The sequence below is a fragment of the Manis pentadactyla genome, chromosome 11 (genome assembly GCF_030020395.1).
Source record: "Manis pentadactyla isolate mManPen7 chromosome 11, mManPen7.hap1, whole genome shotgun sequence".
Lineage (NCBI taxonomy): Eukaryota > Metazoa > Chordata > Mammalia > Pholidota > Manidae > Manis > Manis pentadactyla.
Window position 1 is genome coordinate 39,136,437 of NC_080029.1, and position 22,505 is coordinate 39,158,941.

General features: G+C 35.8%; 1 protein-coding gene and 1 long non-coding RNA gene across 2 annotated transcripts in view; one reads left to right on the forward strand and one right to left on the reverse strand.

Annotated features, from left to right (window-relative positions):
- The window catches only part of SNAPC1 (small nuclear RNA activating complex polypeptide 1), a 35,960-nt gene extending 14,779 nt beyond the window's left edge, over nucleotides 1–21,181 (reverse strand). Inside the window, exons 1-8 of the mRNA XM_036919533.2 lie at nucleotides 20,971–21,181; nucleotides 18,675–18,834; nucleotides 18,369–18,509; nucleotides 16,779–16,883; nucleotides 8,341–8,499; nucleotides 6,723–6,791; nucleotides 5,964–6,026; nucleotides 3,198–3,348 (exon numbers count right to left, since the gene is read on the reverse strand). Of these exons, the coding sequence (XP_036775428.2) occupies nucleotides 3,198–3,348; nucleotides 5,964–6,026; nucleotides 6,723–6,791; nucleotides 8,341–8,499; nucleotides 16,779–16,883; nucleotides 18,369–18,509; nucleotides 18,675–18,834; nucleotides 20,971–21,098 (976 nt within the window). The 5' untranslated portion in view covers nucleotides 21,099–21,181. The remainder of the gene's footprint in view (nucleotides 1–3,197; nucleotides 3,349–5,963; nucleotides 6,027–6,722; nucleotides 6,792–8,340; nucleotides 8,500–16,778; nucleotides 16,884–18,368; nucleotides 18,510–18,674; nucleotides 18,835–20,970) is intronic.
- LOC130679496 (uncharacterized) overlaps nucleotides 1–22,505 on the forward strand; it is a 257,600-nt gene that overhangs the window by 59,837 nt on the left and 175,258 nt on the right. The gene's annotated exons all lie outside the window — the stretch shown is intronic.

The window sequence follows — 22,505 nt, forward strand, 5'->3', positions numbered from 1 at the left end:
CAGACCTCTATCAGGTTTGTATTATGCACTATTTTCTCCCAGTCTGTGGCTTATCTTCTCATTTTCTTAGCAGTGTCTTCAAAAGAATTTTAATGTTGAGGAAGTCAAACTTATCAATACTTTTTTCTTTTATGGTTTGTGTTTTTTGCATTATAAAAATCTTCACACAACCCAAGATCACATTTTCTGTTTTCTTCTCCAAGTTTTACAATTTTTGGTTTTATATTTAGTTCTATTATTCACTTGGAATTAATTTTTATATATGATAGGAGGTATGAATCAGAAATGTGTTTTTGGAAAATGTATATAAAATTGTATCAGTAACATTTACTGAAGACTATCCTTTTTCTACTGAACTGCTTTTGTACCTTTGCTGAAATAAAATTGACCATACATGTATTGATCTACTTTTAAATTCTCTATTCTTTGCCACTGATTTGCGTCCATCTTTTCACAAATAGCACACTACACTGTCTTGATTTCTGAAGCTTCATGGTTATTTTTCAAAACTGTTTGGGCTACTCTAGCTCATTTGCATTTCCATATAAACTTAATAACCAGCATTGTTAATTTATTCAAAATCCTGTTCAGATTTTTCACTGGGATTGCATTTAATCTACAGAATAATTTGGGATTAGTTGATATCTTAATGGTACTGGGTCTTCTAATCCATGAAAATTTTAGTTTTCAGCACACAGACCCTGCACATTTTTGGTTACCTATATACCGAAGTAATTTATTTTTGCTGTTTTCATGTTTTTTAAAAATTTCAATTTCTAGTTATTTACTGTTAGTATAGAGAAATACTAATACTAATACCTGTAACCTTGCTAAACTCATTTATTAGTTCTGGTAGTTATTGTGCAGATTTTTTGAGATTTTCTGGGTAAAAGCTAATTTCGTTTGTGAGCAGACATAATCCTTTCCAATCTAAATGACTATTATTTCCTCTTCTTGCCTCACTTCACTGGCTAGGACTCTAGTATGATGTATAGGGAACAACGAGAGCAGTCATCCTTGCTTTATTCCCAATTTGTGGGGAAAATAGTGTGTCACCCTTAAGTATAATACTAGTTGCAGTTTATCACAGCAATCCTTTATCAGGTTTAGGAAATTCCCTTCTATCTCTAATTTGATCAGAGCTTTTATCATGAATGGATGCTGGGTTTTGTCAAATACTCTGCCTATATATGTTGAGATGATACACAGTTTTTCTCCTTTATTCTGCCAATATGGTGAATTATATTCCTGGGATAAACCACAGTTTTGTCCTAATATATTGTCCTTTTAATGTCCTGTGGGATTCAATTTGCTAATATTTTGTAAGGATTTTTACATTTATGATCATGAGAGATAAAGTCTTTGTCTTCTCTTGTAATTTCAGTAAGCTAGTAACTATTCCCTCTTGTGTTTTCATAAAGAACAGAATTAACATTATTCCTTAAGCACTTGCTAGAATTCCCAGTGAAGCCATCTGGGAACTTAACTTCTTTAGTAAACATACAACTACTCAGATTTTCTATTTCTTCTTGTATTGGTTTTGGAAGTCCATGTCTTTTAGAAAATATATCCATTTTATCTAAGCTGTCTAGCTTACTGGTAAAAAGTTATAATTTTCCCTTATTATCCTTTTAATTTCTGTAAGGTCTGTAGTTGTATCCCTTACCTTACTAAATTTTTTATTCATAATTTTTTTCAGTGAATTATCTTGAGGATATTTTTTAGGCATAAAATCAGTCATTTGCAAATCATGATAATTTTGTAGCCTTTCTTTCTGGAATCATTATCTCACTTCACTCTCCTGTCTACATTATATCTGAATAGCCCTTCAAGAGCAATGTTAAACAAAACTGTGACTTCTATGCCTTGCCATCAAATATTAGGTAGCTTTTGGTCTAATAACACACACAAATATACACATCCACTTTTACAAATTAAATTAAAGATATAGCCATCTATTTCTTTATGTGGGGCTAGAATCAGCAAACTATGTCCCCAGGCCAAATCTGGTCTACTGCCTATTTTTGTAAATATAATTTTGGGGGGAAAAAACCCCACACTCATTTGTTTATGTATTGTCTCTGGCTATTTTCACCTTACAGTCGCACAGTTAAGTAATTGTGACAAAAGGACATGGCCAAAAAGCCTAAAATATTTACTATTCAGCCCCCAACCAAGAAACTTTATTTTTCATCAAGAATGGATGCTGGATTTTATCAAATGTGTAAACTTGGTTTAACTATTAAAATGAATTCACATTTTCCCCTTTAACCTATTTAAATGGCAAATTATATTGATAGATTCCTAATTGCCCTGTATCCTAGAATGAATGTACTCAGTCAAGTTGTTTTGTACAAGGGATTCTTTTGTCATCTATAATTTAGGATTTTTTAGTAATACTTATAAATGACATCGGTCTAACAATTCTCTTCTCAATATCCACTAACTTTGTAAAAAGAACTAACAATTCCTACTTTTGAAGTATTTCTTGATTATCCTTATTATGTTTGGCATCTCCTCTGAATTCTCAGTGCCTGTCAAGCAACTATGTAAGAACTTAGTCATATCTGGACTGTATTAAAGATATTTAACTTCAGTTCTCCCTCTGCTGCTTCAATACAAGAAAAACCATGTTAAAAGGCTATAACATATCTTCACATACTACTGTAGTAGATGGGAGTGTGTTTTATATTAGGCATTAAGTATTTACTAATGTTTCTAACACTTTTTTTTTCCTGAGCCTACTAATCAGATTCCAAACTTTACATATGGTGAATCTATATTATTCATGTAATTTTAAAAATTCAACTATTAAAATACATAATTTATTTAAGAACCAAATACCAAAGGTAATTTCATAGGCACCATATTTCAAAAGAAAAGCAGGTACAGCTTAATTAGTGCAGCTAAAGGGAAATCTGGTTTATAGAATATTACTCAGCATGTCTTATTACACATGATTCAGACAGAAAAATCACTAATAAGCTATCCTCTGAATAATTTTAGGCTGATTCAATAATTATATAACTATATCACTTTTGGATAAGTTATTTAAATCTGTATGGGTCTAAACTTCTTTATCAATGAAATAATAAATTTGATGACGTCTAAAGCCCCTTTAACAAACAGTGAGGGGAGGTTGTAAATACGACCCATTTTCCCTCGTTGAGTCGCAAAAAAAGACTTTAAAATATTACCTCTGTTTCTGGAAGACATCTTCCTTCCTGCTGATTTCAATGTTTCTTTGTTTCTTTTTTTTCTACTTGCTTTGATCTGTCCTTGGCCAGATGCAGAATCAGAATCAGAAGAGTCAAGTTTGACTTGACGATGCCTTCTTGACTTAGATGCCTTAAGAGTTAGAAATCCAATTAACCACGATGAATCATAAATGAATCCCAAGTGACAGATAATTAAGGGAAAGACAAAATACATAAATATGAGTAAAGATTTACAGAAATGGTTGCCATGAAGTACCTTAACATTATCTGACTTGTTTAATTCTTGTCACATGTACATACTCTACCCATAAAACAGGAAAAGTTCCCTGCAGCTGTCATCATCATCTACTTATGCTGGGTAAAAATTTAGTTGTTGAGTTAAAATATACTTGCAGTTGCATGACTGGGAAATGGAAGTGTAAAGGACAAGTACTGTGTTTACTGTCTAATACCATTCTCCCTTTCTCCTAATAACATTTTAGGCTCCTTAGTTACCACCAGGTGTTTCAAATGAACTACTTTATGTCTGGCTCTAGGTATGGCCATGTGGCCCCATCAAGTCAAAATAAGTTTCACATTCCCATGGCCACTGGGATTTGTTCAGGGCTGGGCATGTGATCTGTATCACAACTGATATGATTCAATCTTAGAATTCTGTGTAACCATCAGGAATAATTCTCCCTGTGCCCTGAACCTAAAGTAGGAACATGCAAGACTGGAGCTGTCATGAAAAGCACATGAAAACCGTGAAAACCACACAAAAGGTGGGAAGTGGAGGGGCAGTTCAAAGGCTTTTCCGTTGCATCCAACATTCTCTTATTTGCTTAAGCAGAGTCCTGACTGACACAGGAATTTTCAGTTAAAGCCATACATGCAGTGCAGGTATTAACAAGTGTTAAAATGCTACAAAGCATTGTCTACCTCAATAAAGAAAAACCCACAACTGGGCAGTAACACACCCTTACAACAATTTATGGGGATTATAATTTGATGACTTAATGACTTTAAAGTATTTCATAATGTTACATTATGATTAATCATAATATACATTAAACATCAATTAGCACTACAGTATGGAAATAGTTCTGGTTAAAAAGAATTTGGAATAATTAATTTATCAGCGTTGGTGCTTTCATTCAACAATAATTTATACTCAGTTTACTGTGGCATAGTGAATATGAAACACTTAACTAATCTATAGTCACTTTTAATTTTTTATTTATTCCTTTTTATTTCTACAACCAGAAAATGAAAAGTAATTTCCTACAGAATAAAAACATTCTTAGACTCATGAACAAAATTCAAGAAAAAAATAAGGGATAAGGTATAAAGCACATAAATTTATCAGTGTTCCCTCCTAAAACCCCACTAAAATGAGAGTAAAGGAATAAAAATGAATAATAGAGATAACAGGAAACAATGCAGTTGTAAACAAAACAATAAAATTTTGGAAGTGGAAAAGTGACAACTTAACAGAATGAAGGAAGCTGAAACCTAATTACCTGAACTGAGGAAGGTACTACAAAGCAAACTGATCCAAGGGGATCAGGAATTGGAGTCATCAGAAATGAAGCTAAAAAAAATGGGTAGGTATATTGAAAATCTACATAGGTTACAGTCTTCCATTTCCCAATCTCCAAACTAAACAACTGACCTCCTGTAAAAAATGGGTTCCTCTTTGGAGAGGTAATAAACCAGAGAAGCTGTAGGCTTGACAAAACTGGCTTAGCTGAGGAAGGTGATAAATCCTCCTACTGAAAGTAGAGAGGGTAAGTAAAACCTGAATAAGGAAGGGTAAGCCCCTTGCCGGGGTGTGTAGGCTCCCTTATTGGCAGCCAGACTTATTTACCCTTATCCTCCGCCAGACAAGGAAGTGGAAGGTTGCTCTCTGGTAAAAATGACTAGATTTCAAGAAAAAGAAATACTGAGGTTAAAAAGCTGATCACCACATGACCCCTCTTAAATATGATCTGAGGACCTTCAAACATTTGAAAAAAAGTCTTCAAAATGAAAGACAGAAATCACAATATACAAAAATAGGAACTCTGAGGGGAAAGGAGGAAACTTCCAAAAACATTTGTTAACATTCTCAAATAAATAAAGATACATACTGCATCCAGATAACATATATATATATATTTTTTAATTGAGACTCAGAGAAGAAGGCTAATAATGAAAAAATGTCAACAAAATAAAAAATTCAATGTAATGGTTCAGAAAATAATCTCCTGAAAATATAAAAACTGAAAAAATAAAGGTTCAAGAAAAGAAAAAGACCAAAAATGTGGCAAAGAATACTATCAAAGAAACAAAAAAAGTCCTCAGAACTGAAGGCTATCATATATAAAGGATGCCCATCATGAGAGCCAAAGACAAATGATGGGAAAAGACCTACACCAAGTTACATCACCATGAAATCTCAGCTCCTGGGACAAAGAGAGAATGCTAAAAATTTCCACAATCAGGAATACTAGAAGCTGGACAAAACTAAAGAACAATGGCATCAAAATCCAGGTAAATACCAGAAGAAATAGCTAAAGAAAAAAAAAAACTGAAGATGGTTGCCTACTGAGATTAGGAATAGTGGTGCAAAGTGGTAGAACAGGAGACTGTGGGCTAATATAAACTAGACAGTTGTATTAGACTTTCTAAACTATGTACATGTATTACTTTTATGCAAAATAAAAGTGTAATTTAAAAAGCAGCAAGTCAATTTCTAAATTATCTTACTAAGGAATAACTTACCTGAGCAACAATTGAAAATGCTCTTGATTTTATTTTTGCTAATGATTCTGCCCTTTCACATCTCTGGAAGTAGAAATAAACAAAAAGAGGAAAAAGTTAAAGTATAAACATTAAGTGAAATTACGAGACTTGAGACAGAAGGTAGGGTAAAAGAAATGAACATTTCCTGGACACATGTTGAGTACAGACACATACACACACATCACATTCTCCCAGCAGGTGTCATTAAACCATTCCCACAGCTACTGATGGTTTCATTCAGGATCGAAGGAGAATATGAACAAAGCCTTGGATTTCAGGCCAATCCACCCTTGTCTGCCTATACCCAAAGATGGATCCACGGATCCTTGTCTCATCCACTGAGATGGATGAAAACTCTGGAGGCAGGAAGTAGTAAATAGTAGCTTGAATGCCACATTAGTTGAAAGGCTGACAGGAAGTGAGAAAAGACATTAAAAAGCCTTACTCTGCCCCTATGAGGAACGAGGGCACTTTCCACCATCACCCTTCCATTTTCCTGCGTAAAGCCATTATAATCCTCACTCCCAATCTATACCTGATGGGAACTTTCATAAGGTTTCCAGTAAAGAACAGACTAGCTCTTCAGAGAATGCATGTTTCAGAATTTTCTGAGATATTTATTAGAATACTGACCAAGGCTCATAATGTTTAGTAGACAGAATCACAGCCACACACAAAATGAAAAGAAGCTAACCAAACTATTTGCCTGTAAACAATCATACAGTGCATTTTTCTGACCTCTGATTCTTGTGAATTTCCTTCCCTCTTTTCTTCTCCATCTTTGACTTTAGATTTTAAGGATGGATCCTGAAAAAGCAAAAAAGTTATATATACACATTTATGATTCAAATTAACTAAAAATTGCAAACCATTTCAGAACAATGAGAACCATTTACTTTTAATTACTGAAAAACTGAAAGATTATTTCATGATATTATAGCATGGTTTACCACCTGAATTAAGAGCATGGTTAGATTTCAGAATTATCAGTTTTAAAACTCATCAATTAAAATGCCTAAATCCTTCTAACTAATGAACATGCACTTCATGTGTTAGTAAGAAAATTCATATATTCTCTGTTCCTTCAGGTTTTCAGGGTCTTATTAATGTTCACTAAAGACAGTTCATTTATTACAAGAGTACCATAACAGATTTTTAGAGTAAGTGTCTGGGTCATTCATGTAACCGATTTGTAGCACTTAAAGTATTCAAACATTCTAAAATATGCTCTCTTATTAAAATAATATTTTTTTTAATTTTAAATTAAAATAAAAGTTATTTCCTTCTTCCTAACATCTTCTCATCACTTTTCTTGTTTATCTTTTTTAAAGTTAAGTTTTGAGCCAGCCCCCTTTATATAATGAAAAGACAAAAAGTGACAGCAAATCTTTCTGAGAGACAATAGGTAAGATAATCATACCTACTTAGCATTTGTGGAAAACACTAACACATTATCAGATACAGAGAAAGTCATCAGAAATTGCTTATTTTTCACTTTTATTTTTTCCTAGGTATTTACTAAGATAAGATTGAGAAGTGGTTTCAAGGGTAAATTTAGCAAGGCTGGGGGAGTTTAGGTTTCCAGAGGAACAGCTTCTCTAGCTGTAAATGTTAATGTGGAACATGGGCAGCTCTAGCATCAGTATTTGGATCAGAAAACCAAATTGAATGTTTGTATTGATGAAATCTGTAGCTAAACCAAGGCAGGTAGGGCATGTGGCAGAGAGCACATACCCTGTCACAATGGGAGAAGCCATTATTCAGGTCTTCTGTCCGCTGCCATGCAGAAAAGTGGAACTAGTGTTACCAAACCTCTGATTTGTTAAAACAAGTTGGATGTCTGGAATTTTAAGTGAGGTCCACAAATATTTAAATGTTAGCAATTAATTCAAAATTTTTAAACAATATTAGAATCAACACATGTCAAACAAAATACATCTGTGTGTAGGATTTGGCCCGAGGACTACCAGTGTGCAACCTCTGGAAAATGCAAAATTATAAAACTTGTAATAAATCTGTGGTATACCAAGACTACTTATTCCTCTATAATTATATATATATATAATTATAAAATTACATAAATTTTTTTAAATTACAAAATTATATTACATTATACAATTCATATTGTAATTATTTAATTATATATATAATCATATATAAGATCCACCTATAAGGATAAACAGCATCACTTAACTAGTAAGCAGCAAAGCTGAAACCAGCAAAGTAAAGTCCTCTAAATCTTAGCTCTACAGGAATGCAGCCACTCAACTAGGCTGCCTCTCAACTTACCACCCATGTCTAGCCTTTCACATATAAACAAACATAAAGGTGAGATATCAAACAAGCAGTTGCATACCTTTCTGTCTTTGTGCCACTGCTGATGCTCCAAAACTATGTTCTTAATATTGTCAAAAAAATCATCCTTTATCAAGCTGAGGGCTTTGTCTGGATTGGATTTATCAGCAGAAATTGTATGTTTCATGTTCTGATAATGATCATGAACATTCAGCATTTCCTAAAAGTGAAAAGATAAGTCCTTTATTTAATTTTTGAGAAGAAAATTACTGGCAAAACCAACACAAAGTAAAATGACCTTCCAAAGTGACTGAGTTAATAACGAATAACATGCTACCATATACTGAAAATAATATAATCATGCAAACAAAATAATACAACTTTATTAATGAACAGGCTGCTTTCCAGAGATATGGATTCATTGAATTCAACTAATCAAATGTTAATATACACTGTATGGAGAGATGCTGGGGAAAGATTCATTAGTAAACATAGGATTGCATACCTGGATTTAATAGAAATTATTTGTAGTATAACATATCATTACATATCAGTAGTGATAACTAAGATCACATTTTTGATATTGTCATATCAAAAATATTTACCAGTTTTTTTTTGTTATCATTAATCTACAATTACATGAAGAACATTATGTTTACTAGGCTCTCCCCTACCCCAAGTCCCCGACACACACCCCATTACAGTCACTGTCCATCAGCATAGTAAGATGTTGTAGAATCCCTACTTGTCTTCTCTGTGTTGCAAAGCCCTCCCCTTTCCCCCACCCGCCACATTATACATGCTAATCATTATACCCCCTTTCTTCTTCCCTGCCCTTATCCCTCCCTACCCTCCCATTCTCCCCAGTCTCTTTGCCTTTGGTAACTGTTAGTCCGTTCTTGGGTTCTGTGATTCTGCTGCTGTTTTGTTCCTTAAGTTTTCTTTTGTTCTTATACTCCACAGATGAGTGAAATCATTTGGTATTTGTCTTTCTCCACTTGGCTTATTTCACTGAGCATAATACCCTCTAGCTCCATCCATGTTGTTGCAAATGGTAGGATTTGTTTTCTTCTTATGGCTGAATAATATTCCATTGTGTATATGTACCACACCTTCCTTATCCATTCATCTACTGATGGACACTTAGTTGCTTCCATTTCTTGGCTATTGTAAATAGTGCTGCGATAAACATAGGGGTGCATCTGTCTTTTTCAAACTGGGCTGCTGAATTCTTAGGGTAAATTCCTAGAAGTGGAATTCCTGGGTCAAATGGTAAGTCTATTTTGGGCATTTTAACAAACCTCCATATTGCTTTCCACAATGGTTGAACTAATTTACATTCACACCAGCAGTGTAGGAGGGTTCCCCTTTCTCCACAACCTCACCAACATTTGTTGTTGTTTGTCTTTTGGATGGTAGCCATCCTTACTGGTGTGAGGTGATATCTCATTGTGGTTTTAATTTGCATTTCTCTGATAACTAGCGATGTGGAGCATCTTTTCATGTGTCTGTTGGCCATCTGAATTTCTTCTTTGGAGAACTGTCTGTTCAGCTCCCCTGCCCATTTTTTAATTGGATTACTTGCTTTTTGTTTGTTGAGGTGCGTGAGCTCTTTATATATTTTGGATGTCAAGCCTTTATCGGGTCTGTCATTTACAAAAATATTCTCCCATACTGTAGGGTACCGTTTTGTTCTATTGATGGTGTCCTTTGCTGTACAGAAGCTTTTCAGCTTAAAATAGTCCCACTTGTTCATTTTTGCTTTTGTTTTCCTTGCCCGGGGAGATATATTCATGAAGAAGTTGCTAATGTTCATGTCCAAGAGATTTTTGCCTATGTTTTTTTCTAAGAGTTTTATGGTTTCATGACTTACATTCAGGTCTTTGATCCATTTTGAATTTACTCTTGTATATGGGGTTCAGTGGTCCAGTTTCATTCTCTTACATGTAGCTGTCCAGTTTTGCCAGCACCATCTGTTGAAGAGACTGTCATTTCCACATTGTATGTACATGGCTCCTTTATCAAATATTAATTGACCATATGTTTGGGTTAATGTCTGGAGTCTCTAATCTGTTCCACTGGTCTATGGCTCTGTTCTTGTGCCACTACCAAATTGTCTTGATTACTATGGCTTTGTAGTAGAGCTTGAAGTTGGGGAGTGAGATCCCTGCCACTTTATTCTTCCTTCTCAGGATTGCTTTGGCTGTTGGGGGTCTTTGGTGTTCCCATATGAATTTTTGAACTATTTGTTCCAGTTCATTGAAGAATGTTGTTGGTAATTTGATAGGGATTGCATCAAATCTGTATATTGCTTTGGGCAGGATGGCCATTTTGACGATATTACTTTTCCCTAGCCACGAGTATGGGATGAGTTTCCATTTGTTAGTGTCCTCCTTAATTAGGCTATTGTAAATAGTGCTGTGATAAACATAGGGGTGCATCTGTCTTTTTCAAACTGGGCTGCTGCTGCTTTCTTAGGGTAAATTCCTAGAAGTGTGTCTTATAGTTTTCAAGGTATAGGTCTTTCACTTCTTTGGTTAGGTTTATTCCTAGGTATTTTATTTTTTTGATACAATTGTGAATGGAATTGTTTTCCTGATTTCTCTTTCTATTGGCTCATTGTTAGTGTATAGGAAAGCCACAGATTCTGTGTGTTAATTTTGTATCCTGCAACTTTGCTGTATTCTGATATCAGTTCTAGTAGTTTTGGAGTAGAGTCTTTAGGGTTTTTTATGTACAATATCATGTCATCTGCAAATAGTGACAGTTTAACTTCTTCTTTACCAATCTGGATTCCTTGTATTTCTTTGTTTTGTCTGATTGCCGTGGCTAGGACCTCCAGTACTATGTTAAATAACAGTGGGGAGAGTGGGCATCCCTGTCTTGTTCCCGATCTCAGAGGAAAAGCTTTCAGCCTCTCGCTGTTCAGTATGATGCTAGCTGTGGGTTTATCATATATGGCCTTTATTATGTTGAGGTACTTGCCCTCTATGCCCATTTTGTTGAGAGTTTTTATCATGAATAGATGTTGAATTTTGTCAAATGCTTTTTCAGCATCTACGGAGATGATCATGTGGTTTTTGTCTTTCTTTTTATGTGGTGGATGATGTTGATGGATTTTCGAATGTTATACTATCCTTGCATCCCTGGGATGAATCCCACTTGGTCGTGGTGTATGATCCTTTTGATATATTTTTGAATTCGGTTTGCTAATATTTTATTGAGTATTTTTGCATCTACGTTCATCAGGGATATTGGTCTGTAATTTTCTTTTTTGGTGGGGTCTTTGCCTGGTTTTGGTATTAGGGTGATGTTGGCTTCATAGAATGAGTTTGGGAGTATTCCCTCCTCTTCTATTTTTTGGAAAACTTTAAGGAAAATGGGTATTATATCTTCTCTGTATGTCTGATAAAATTCTGAGGTACATCCATCTGGCCCAGGGGTTTTTTTCCTTGGGTAGTTTTTTTTATTACCGGTCCAATTTCTTTGCTGGTAATTAGTTTGTTTAGATTTTGTGTTTCTTCCTTGGTCAGTCTTGGAAGGTTGTATTTTTCTAGGAAGTTTTCCATTTCTTCTAGGTTTTCCAGCTTTTTAGCATATTGGTGTTCATAGTAGTCTCTAATAATTCTTTGTATTTCTGCTGGGTCGTCATGATGTTTCCTTTCTCATTTCTGATTCTGTTGATGTGTGTTGATTCTCTTTTTCTCTTAATAAGTCTGGCTAGAGGCTTATCTATTTTGTTTATTTTCTCAAAGAACCAGCTCTTGGTTTCATTGATTTTTTCTATTGTTTTATTCTTCTCAATTTTATTTCTTCTCTGATCTTTATTATGTCCCTCCTTCTGCTGACTTTAGGCCTCATTTGTTCTTCTTTTTCCAATTTTGATAATTGTGATGTTAGACTATTCACTTGGGTTTGTTCTTCCTTCTTTAAATATGCCTGGATTTCTAAATACTTTCCTCTTACGACTGCTTTCGCTGTGTCCCACAGAAGTTGGGCCTTTGTGTTGTTTTTGTCATTTATTTCCATATATTGCTGGATCTCCATTTTAATTTGGTTGTTGATACATTGACTATTTAGAAGCGTGTTGTTAAGCCTCCATGTGTTTGTGAGCCTTTTTGCTTTCTTGGCACAATTTATTTCTAGTTTTATACCTTTGTGGTCTGAAAAGTTGGTTGGTAGGATTTCAATCTTTTTGAATTTACTGAGGCTCTTTTTGTGGCCTAGTGTGTGGTCTATTCTGGAGAATGTTCCATGTGCACTTGAGAAAAATGTGTACCCTGTTGCTTTTGGGTGTAGAGTTCTATAGATGTCTATTAGGTCCATCTGTTCTAGTGTGTTGTTCAGTGCCTCTGTGTCCTTACTTATTTTCTGTCTGGTGGATCTGTCCTTTGGAGTGAATGGTGTGTTGAAGTCTCCTAAAATGAATGCATTGCACTCTATTTCCTCCTTTAGTTCTGTTAGTATTTGTTTCACATATGCTGGTGCTCCTGTGTTGGGTGCATATATATTTATAATGGTTATATCCTCTTGTTGGACTGAGCCCGTTATCATTATGTAATGTCCTTCTTTATCTCTTGTTGCTTTCTTTGTTTTGAAGTCTATTTTGTCTGATACTAGTACTGCAACACCTGCTTTTTTCTCCCTATTGTTTGCATGAAATATCTTTTTCCATCCCTTGACTTTTAGTCTGTGCATGTCTTTGGGTTTGAGTTGAGTCTCTTGTAATCAGCATATAGATGGGTCTTGTTTTTTTATCCGTTCAGTGACTCTATGTCTTTTGATTGGTGCATTCAGTCCATTTACATTTTGGGTGATTATTGATAGGTATGTTTTATTGCCATTTCAGGCTTTAGATATTTACCAGTTTTTAGCGCTGTTAGAAATTCCTATATAATGATTCTTACCCACAATCCTCTACAGAGATGTGCTGAATTTCACAAATCTCAAAGCCTGTGTGCCTGTCTCCATAAGTTTCATCTTACCTCAGTGATAAGATTCAGGATTAAAAGAAATAGAGAGTGATTTATGAGACCATTTGAGGCATTATTTACTAATTAGACCTTCCTTCCCTAGAAACCTCTAGCCAAATGGACAGGGCCATGGGATAAGGAAAAAGAGCACATTGCAGGCAGACTTAAGAAACTGTATAAAACCTGCATTGGAACCTGGCTTGAAGACCAGCAAAGAACTATTGACACTTCCAACACAGATGGCCACCGCAACACCTGGGTCATCCTCTATTCACTTCTGGTAGATTTTAGTGGAAGAGAAACATCTGTTCAAGCAGTCAGAAGCAGCTCAAGAGTGGTGAGTCTCCCATATGCAGGGTCTTTAAATGGGAACAGTGTGCAGAAATAGGGAGCCCCTAACTTTTTATAGTTTATAATGTGCTATATTCCCATTATTTTACTACACGCAATATAATACAGGGGGAAGACCACCAGCTAGACCTAGTTTTGAGTCTGACTTCTACCACTTGATAGACTGTAACCTTGAGCAAATCTCTCAATTGGAGAATCACATTCCACATTCGGAGAGAATTAAGTAATGCCATCTAACCTGCTGTAAAAGTATGAAGTGAGCTTATAGAGTATAAAGTGCTTCTATGTATAAGCTTATAAAATGAGTATAATGTAAAGTGCTACAAGTATAATTATACTGCATAATGTAATATACAATGTATAATGTAAAGTGCTACAAAATTAAAGGCTTAGGAAATAAAAGAAAGTGCATGGACTTAGACATTCAAATCTAGGGTCTGCACTTCACTGTACCTTACTTAATGCAAACTAGTTAACTTATCTAAGCCTCGGTTTCCTTTCTTTTCTCTTTTTTAATTAGGAAACGACCAACTCCTCTGCTGCAGGGTTACCATGAATGTTAAAAAGATAACATATAGACCAGCTAACATTGTTCCTGGCACATGTTGAAAACTCAACACATAACAGCCATTATTATAATTGTATAAATGAAGAAACACACTTAAAGGTGAAATCACTGACTCAAGGTCATATTTAAGTAGCAGAGTCAGAATTAAAAATCAGATGTTTTGATTCAATCTTAATCTCTTCACTTTGTTATGTTTCCTGAATCATCACACAACTAGAAGTAGTGAGGGGCAGAATCTTGACCAGCATTCAGGTCTGCTGACAAGGAGGCTTACTATATTTGCAGGCAGTAGAAGGATAGTAGTAAAGTCCTAAATCTAAGGATTATCAGCAAGAATGGGTCAAAGGCTCTTCTAGGATGAATAGAGTCAACAGGCAGTGAGGGAAAAGGCTCTCAAAGCAAATCTGTGGCAAGCCACAGAGCCTAGAGAAAGTTAAGGAATAGGCATCTCATAGCCTGGCTCTTCTGATCCTCCTCTCCAAACACCCTAAAAGAATACCTCTTGTGCATCACCACACCTCTATTCTCTAAATCTTCCATACCTTTTTGCTGAAAAATAAGAATTTTTAACAATATTAGAACCTTTAATTCAACACCTTCAGAACCTCTAATTCTTGTAGTAAAAGAGCTTAAAATAATAAAACATGTTTAAGAATGTATGTTGAAAAAAGTCAATAATCAAAAATTATAACCAAATGGATTCAAATCATCTTTTCAGATCAGAAGATATTGATAAGAACAACGTCTCACTGTTAAAAATATTCTCTGCCTCTCTTTTTATAATTCACATCAGTGCTTCTTAGCAAATCCCTTCTGGTATCCCAAAATCTTTCGTTCTCCACAACGGCTATACCAAACTTTCTTAATTCTCAGATCCTTGAGCCCCCATGGCCCTCTCTTAAAGTTCAGGTTATCACGTCTGTCTGCTTTCTGTTTCTCTTATTCACAGCAAATTATATGAATCCATTTTCACCTCCTTCCCCCAAGTTTCAGAGGAAAAGTATGCCTTCTCCTGCTCAACACTGATTTCTCCACTGGGCTCTTGATCACAGTAGACCACCGACCTCCTCAATAGAAGGAACCTTGCTCCCCCTCTTTGACACACCCTCTCCTTCTTTCTCCTTAAATATATACTTTAAGTCTCTCCAATCTACAAAACTTGTAAATGATTCTCCTCTGCCAAAAAAGACAGAATTCAAATTCCCTCTGTTTTACAAAGTTCTTTTATCACATTTATTTCTCACTAAGCTGCTAAAGGACAAAGATCCTAATTCTTGTTATACTTTACTCAGATGTCTGCTAACTGATATATCTTTCTACCTGAGTCCCAGCTACAACAAGGCCTTTGCTGACCAACGAACAGGCCCTGCAGCCACACAGAACCTTAGCTCCTTCATTTCCTAACTCAGTGTCCTCAACTTCAAATCGGGATAAAAACACTTACTTTAAAAAAACTAACAAATTATGAAAACTATTTAAAACATTTATTTTGCAGGGATGTTGTGAGGAATAAAATAATCTACACAAAACATCCTGTATAGCTCCTGCACTATACTATTCTTTAGACATTGAGTAAACAATTTCCTTCTAATGCAGTAATTCTTAGCCTTTTTTGGGGCATGAACACCTTTGAGAATCTGTAGACAGTTACAGTACATCTCACCCTAACGAAGCATCCATTTGTATGACACTCAATTCATCATACAATTAAAAGGGGGGGGGTAATACATAGACCATCTGAAGGCCAACCATAGACACCAGATTAATAATTCTTGCTCAAAAATAAAGTCATTTTACAGAGCAGATCCAATGTGCTTTTAAAAAGCAATTTGCTACCTGAATTACAAACATCACAGATGCAACCTGACAAGCTGAACTAATAGAATATGGCAGCATCTAAAGCAAACAGAGACATTTGAGCAAATCAAAGATCTGATCCCTCTTTCACTCCTGATACAGAGAAAGGCTGAATAGGGTTGGGGGGGAAAAAAGCAACATTTATTAATTAAGAGTCTACTATGTGCCACATGCAATACTCAGCACTATTTAAGCATAACTGTGTTTCAATTTTTACAACTGGATGAAATAGGACTGTAATCTTAGTATTAAAGACAGAGAAACTAGGGCTCAAGAGATTAAAAAACATGACCAAGGTCCCCCACCTGTTCACACTCGCTCATGAACTAGCTAGCTCTCTCTCTCTCTCTCTCTCTCTCTATACACACACACACACACACACACACACACACACACACACACACACATGCATATGAATTCATCCTTTTGAAATGTGAATCATTGACTAGAAGGGCATAGCCCTGTCTGTAGTGGAGCTTAACCTCAGAGTAATATTTTTCCATGCATGTAAAACTCTGTATAATCACTTCTTACCCATCTGAAAAAACTTTTCTCAACATTGCACAATTCAGCATATTTTGATATATTTAGGATGTATTATTTATGATACTTTAGAGAAATAATAAGCATTCTATGACTGGTTAAAGTCATTAGAAAAATGTCAGTACCCAGTAGGTAAAGGTATAGCTTCAGCATATAGTTAACAAAACAATTTTTTTTTTTATTTCAAAAGCATAAAAGCAAATTTACCTCTAATACATCAGAAGTGATAAGTTTCATTACACGATCATTCGGGTCCTTAAATTCTTCTGTAACTTCAGCTCGTTGAACTTTTTTCTTCATTCTATATGACAGCTGTATGACAATGTTTTTTAGTGGGTATTTCATAAGTACTGATATAAGACAGCAATACAAACTTTCTGTCAGTAAACATGAATGAAATAAAAGCAGCTCTAAGTATATATTTATGAGATAATCCATTTTACAAAGACTACTAGACTTCTGAAATAACTCCCAAAATGCCATGCCACATGCTTACAAATTCAGATGAGATTCAGAGAAGATACATGATTTGCCACCTGATGGCAGAACCAGAACTAGAACCTAGGGGGTCTTTCAGTCTAGTGTTTCCATTGTCATAGATTGATTGAGGAAATATCATATTATTGGAGGTTTCAAGTTTTCACCAACTGATATTAAAATTCATTGGTCCCTTCAAACAATACTGCTTCTCTCTCACTTGCCAACTTTACATTTCCCTGTATGGCCCCCGAAGATGACTGGTTAGCCAGAGACGGGTCAGATTCCTCAAGGAAGGAACAACCTAAGACAGGCACAGTCGCAAGGGGGCCATCAGGTGAGAAATTGGGGACCAACAGAGGTGAGGCTTAGAACCTCACCCCCCCGGTTTTGAGAGAAATCTTCTGCATCCGTGGATGTTTTGTTGCCCTTATCTAGCTTGGATTAATACTTAGTCTATAGGCACACACCTGATCATCTACATTTGCCCTCTTACAGCACTAAACTATGTTTTCTACCTTTATCTTGCATCTACCTACCACTTCAGCATTTTATTTAAAAAAATAATAATAATAATAACAATAAGGGAGAAATGTGGGATTCACATATAAATCAAGTATAAAAATCAAACGAATAATCATAATTGACCTGATTGTTTATAGTTCATGATGCGTGATCAAAACCAAAAGTTTGTGATGACTGCCCTTGCACTGTTCACCATGTAATAAGAACTTATTCACTATGTAAGAAACTTGTTCACCATGTAAAAACTTGTTCGTTATGCTTCAGAAGATTGGAGACTGTTGAGAATTAGGCTTGGGGTTGATTAATGATTGTGCATCAAGTCCCCTATACAGAATTTTATTGTTGTTAACAACCATATGATCAATAAATATGAGAGATGCCCTCTCAAAAAAAGGGAAAAAAAAAAAAACTTCAGTGATCACAATAAATAATATTTTAATGTAATTTTAAAAATGAAAATAAAAATGCAGAGAAAGAAACCCCACAATAAAAAATAAAAAATAAAAAAATAAAAATTCATTGGTCCTCTTTCAGTAACCTCTGTTCTTTGAATAAAGGAATAAGCAAATGCAGATGCCAAATCTAAGTTCCTCTTCTATTAATTTACTTAATAGAAGACATCCAGAAAAACTGCATTTAAAAGCAGAGATTGAATTTTTGCTTGCAAAAAAGTTAGCAGAAAGCACTTTCTCCTATTTTAAGACTTTCTAAAAATATTAGAAACTCTATTTATTTCCATAATTACATAACAGCATAATTTTTCATTTTGAAAACAATCTGTTTTGAATAACATACCAATTTGGGCATCGCTGTAAAGTAAAATGCATTATCTATTCGTAGCTTCCTAAAAATATAAGCTGCATCAAAATGTTGTGCATTTATCAAATCTTGCTGAAATTTTAAAACTTCATCCCAATCCTTCAGGGCAACTCTAATCTACAAACAAAAGGAATGAAAAAGATGTTACTAAATGTAAATATTTTTTCACAAATGTATTATAATTTTGAAACACTGGCATTTCGATTTATATCAGACTATTGTAAAATATTGTACACATTTCATATTTCTGTTGAGGGAAAACAAGTCAACAAGTATTATTACCTTTTGTTTTGGTTGACACAATTGGGTGTTATATAACCCATACAGCAGATACAAAGCACCAACTCTGATCTGGAAGGTGTAAGGAGGTAAAAAATATCTCCAAGCCAAAGCTAAAGCTTCTTTTGTAAACATGTTCTTTTCTAAATTTCTCATTCTACCACTGGAAAACAAAAAGAAAATGTATTATAACTCTAAGTAAACCAATAATGAACAAAAATTAAAGGCGGTATATTCTAGCAGCTGCTAGAAACCGGGTTTTCCACCCTGATCCTTTCATGGTTCAAGCAAAAAGACCGAATTTTCTCCTGTGCTTCTTATTCTTACACTGAGGCACAGGCATACACGAAGTAAACATGATGCATCTTCCTAAAGCATCACTTTTACTTTCTGAATTGGGGAACAAAAGGGTAAGGGTTATGAACTATTTCCGGTTAAGTATTTAAAACATTTAATTTATTAAAATAACCATTGTTATGTTACAGAATAAGATACAAAAATCATATGCATTTTAATATATAATGGAAATTGTCCCCAATTCTCTCAGGGATCCATACTAAACTTCATTTTGTCCTTGGAACACCTAACTTAAGAGAGCCACAACACCACATAATCCCTTTCCCGCCCAATTCTGCAGGGCAAAGCTCACCAAAGTAAAGAAGGACCACAGCAGGAAAGCAAACTCCACTACACTCCCCAAACCTGGACTCTTCAAGTAATAAATATACTAAAAGGATGTAAAATATCTACTGTAGTATTGGCAACTAAAGCAATTTCTAAAGAAAATCCACCAATCCTCAAGTGGTATCTACTTTTGTTCCTATTTCAGTTTTTCTTCATTAGCTAAAAACTGAGATAACCAGAAAATTCTTCCCTGAACTGCCACTTTTCAGTGCGGAATAGAGTGAAAGATAATGTGCTTTGGATACACGCCACCTACTAGCTGTGTGATCATGGAGAAATCACTTAACCTCCTTAAGCCTCAATTTTCTCACCTATAAAAGAAGGATAGTTACACCTGCTTTTCAGAGTTGATCTACATCAACTTACAGATGTATTATATTCAGGAGCCATTTAAAAAAATTAGTTCTCCTCCTTTCATTAACTGTAAAACAAATAGCTCTCCTCTCCATCCTGTCCCCTGCAATGTACATACTTACTTAACATCAACAGAGAGAAAAAACAGAACCTTTGCATCTTATACAGCAAAACATAGTTTTAATCACAAGAACTCATTCAGCCAATTATTTAGCCTCTTCAATATTATATGCTAAAGGATACCCAATTCATCCAGTCACTATCCTTACAGAGCTGTCTAGAGGTAATAATCATCATAATAATGAACACTTAACTGAGCGCTTAGAATGCACTTAACATATATTCGCTTATTTAACCCTCAGAACTACAATGTGCAGTATTATCATTGTCCCTATGTCGCAGATAATGAAGCTCAGGCAAGTAACTTGCCCAAAGTCACTGTTAGTGGACTCTGATTCCAATTCAGGCAGTTGGGCTCCATGACCTGTGCTCCTAACCACTCTACTATATCTACCACCTTTTGAACTACACACTTAAAATGTGTTAAGTCGAGAGATAAAAAAAGCAGAGTGCTATAGAAGAAAAAAGTATGAACACCTTATTTAGTCTATAAAGGCAAAGGAAGACGCCTTTGAAGAACTGTCATTTGGGCTTAAACCTGAGTGAAGAAGAAGGAAGGTCAGGTAAAGGGAGTTAGGGGAAAGCTCCAAGCTAAGGAAACGCCCTGAAGAGCCACAAGCAGATGCTGGAGCACCAAAATGAGTGCATTGCGGCGTGGGCGGGGGGGGGGGGGGGCGGCTGCTGTAGATGAAGCAGCAGAGATGGGGAGAGGCCAGTGACGGAGGGCCTTACCTACCATGTTAGGGAATTTGAGCTTTATCCCAAAGGCAATGGAAAATGGTAGGCAGGGGGGTGACAAGATCAGATTTGCACTTCAGAAAGAAAACTGGTTGTTGTATGTAAAACGAATTCAGTCGCGCAGCATTTTATCTTCCTTAGGTGTTGGCTTTCTTTTAAATGAGTTACTATAAGAGCAAGACTGGAGGAGAGCAAATGATGGTGACCTAGGTCAGGTCAGTTGGAGAGATGGAGAGTTAGTGTAGAAGGGCGGCCAAGCAGAAATAAAAATTCGGAAGGAGGATCAGACACTGCCGCTTTTCTCATCCGTTGCCAGGCACCGCGATGCGCAAGGGGAAGGAAGCAACTTCCTAAGCCGCCTCTGAACAGGGAGAGAGGCGGATAGCGGACGAGGAATACCCACCAGAAGATGGTCCCGAACTTCATGCTCCTCCATAGCTCCGTAAAGTCCTCGAACCGCACGCTGTCCGTCTCCTGGAAACGGCTGAGTAACGCCTCGCAGTCCGTCTGCAGGCCAGGCGGAGCCCCCATGGCTGCAGAGCCGCGCACACCAAACGTCACGCCGACGGCGGTAGCCGAGGAAACCAGACTTGACGCCCCGCCCCGTACGACGTGACGCACTCACGCCCCGTGTCGTATTATCCGGCCGCTGCGGCTCCGCCTCCAGCCTGACGTGCTCCCGCTCTCGCAAAGCTCCCTGAACCTGATTGGTGTATGATGTGTTACCAGCTCTGTTGTCCTTAACGTAAAGGGCTAGCCTTAGCCTTTTTAATTTCATTGAAGAGATTTATATCTCAAGTGTCCTGCTAGCCCAGGATTTTAGGTCCACATTTGGCTAACTTGTGCAAACTGGCTTTACCCTTACTGCAGTCTCCTTTAAAAAGTTGACAGTGGTCTAACTTTTATAGGTAGCCTCGACCCAACGCCTCGTGGAAAGAGGAACCAAAGAGGATTACTAGGAAACAGACTGGACTCTTCCTTTATTAGCCAATACCCACGAAATGTGGTGCTTAATGTGTCTCTCGCTGTAGCCCAGGCAATCTTATGCAACTACTTGAGAAGCCTTGTAAAACATCTCACCACCACCACCACTACATCCCCCTACGCTACAGTCTATCACTGTACTAAGCAGAAAATACTTATTTCATGCATTCTACCTATTTGGCTGAACTGGCTTTCTGTGTACACCACCTCTTAGTTTCTCACTGGAGCTAGATACAGAGTATTATTTTGTACTTCTTGCCATTTCTCTAATTGCAAGACATGCAATTTTTATTTAAGAAAATTATCCTAATAAAATAGAAATGCATTGTGCTTTCTGTCTGTAGATAGAGGTTCAAATCACTTAACTTCCTGATGACAGAACTATTTCAATTTTTTTACTTTATACAGAAAAACTTATATAACACTTTCAAGATAAGTATTGCAGTAAAAAAAACAAATATCTGGGTATCTTCTACCTTTGTAGGAACCAGAACATTACCAACACTGTCACATTAATCTGTGAATTTCTTCTCTATTGCTATTCCCCTTCCTGCACCACTACCTTAGTAACTATTACCTTATTTTGTTTCTCATTCTTTTGTATACTTTATCAGATGCGTATGGTTCTCTAAACAATATATTGTTTAGTTGTGGTTGGTTTTGAGTTTTATGAAAATGGTATTGCAATTATATATTTTTTGAATTACTCTTTTAATTTAATAATGCTAAGATTCATTTGTGTTATGACAGCTGTAGTTCATTTAATTTTTATTGCTGCCTAATATTCCATTATGTGAATGTGGTTTATCCATTATTTCCTCAATGCAAACTTAGGTGAATTCCAGGTTTTGCTATTACAAACAGTGCTACTATGAACAGTTTTGTACATGTCCTCTTTTATTTGTAGGATTGTCAGATAAAGCATATAAACCCAACTAAATTTGAATTTCATAT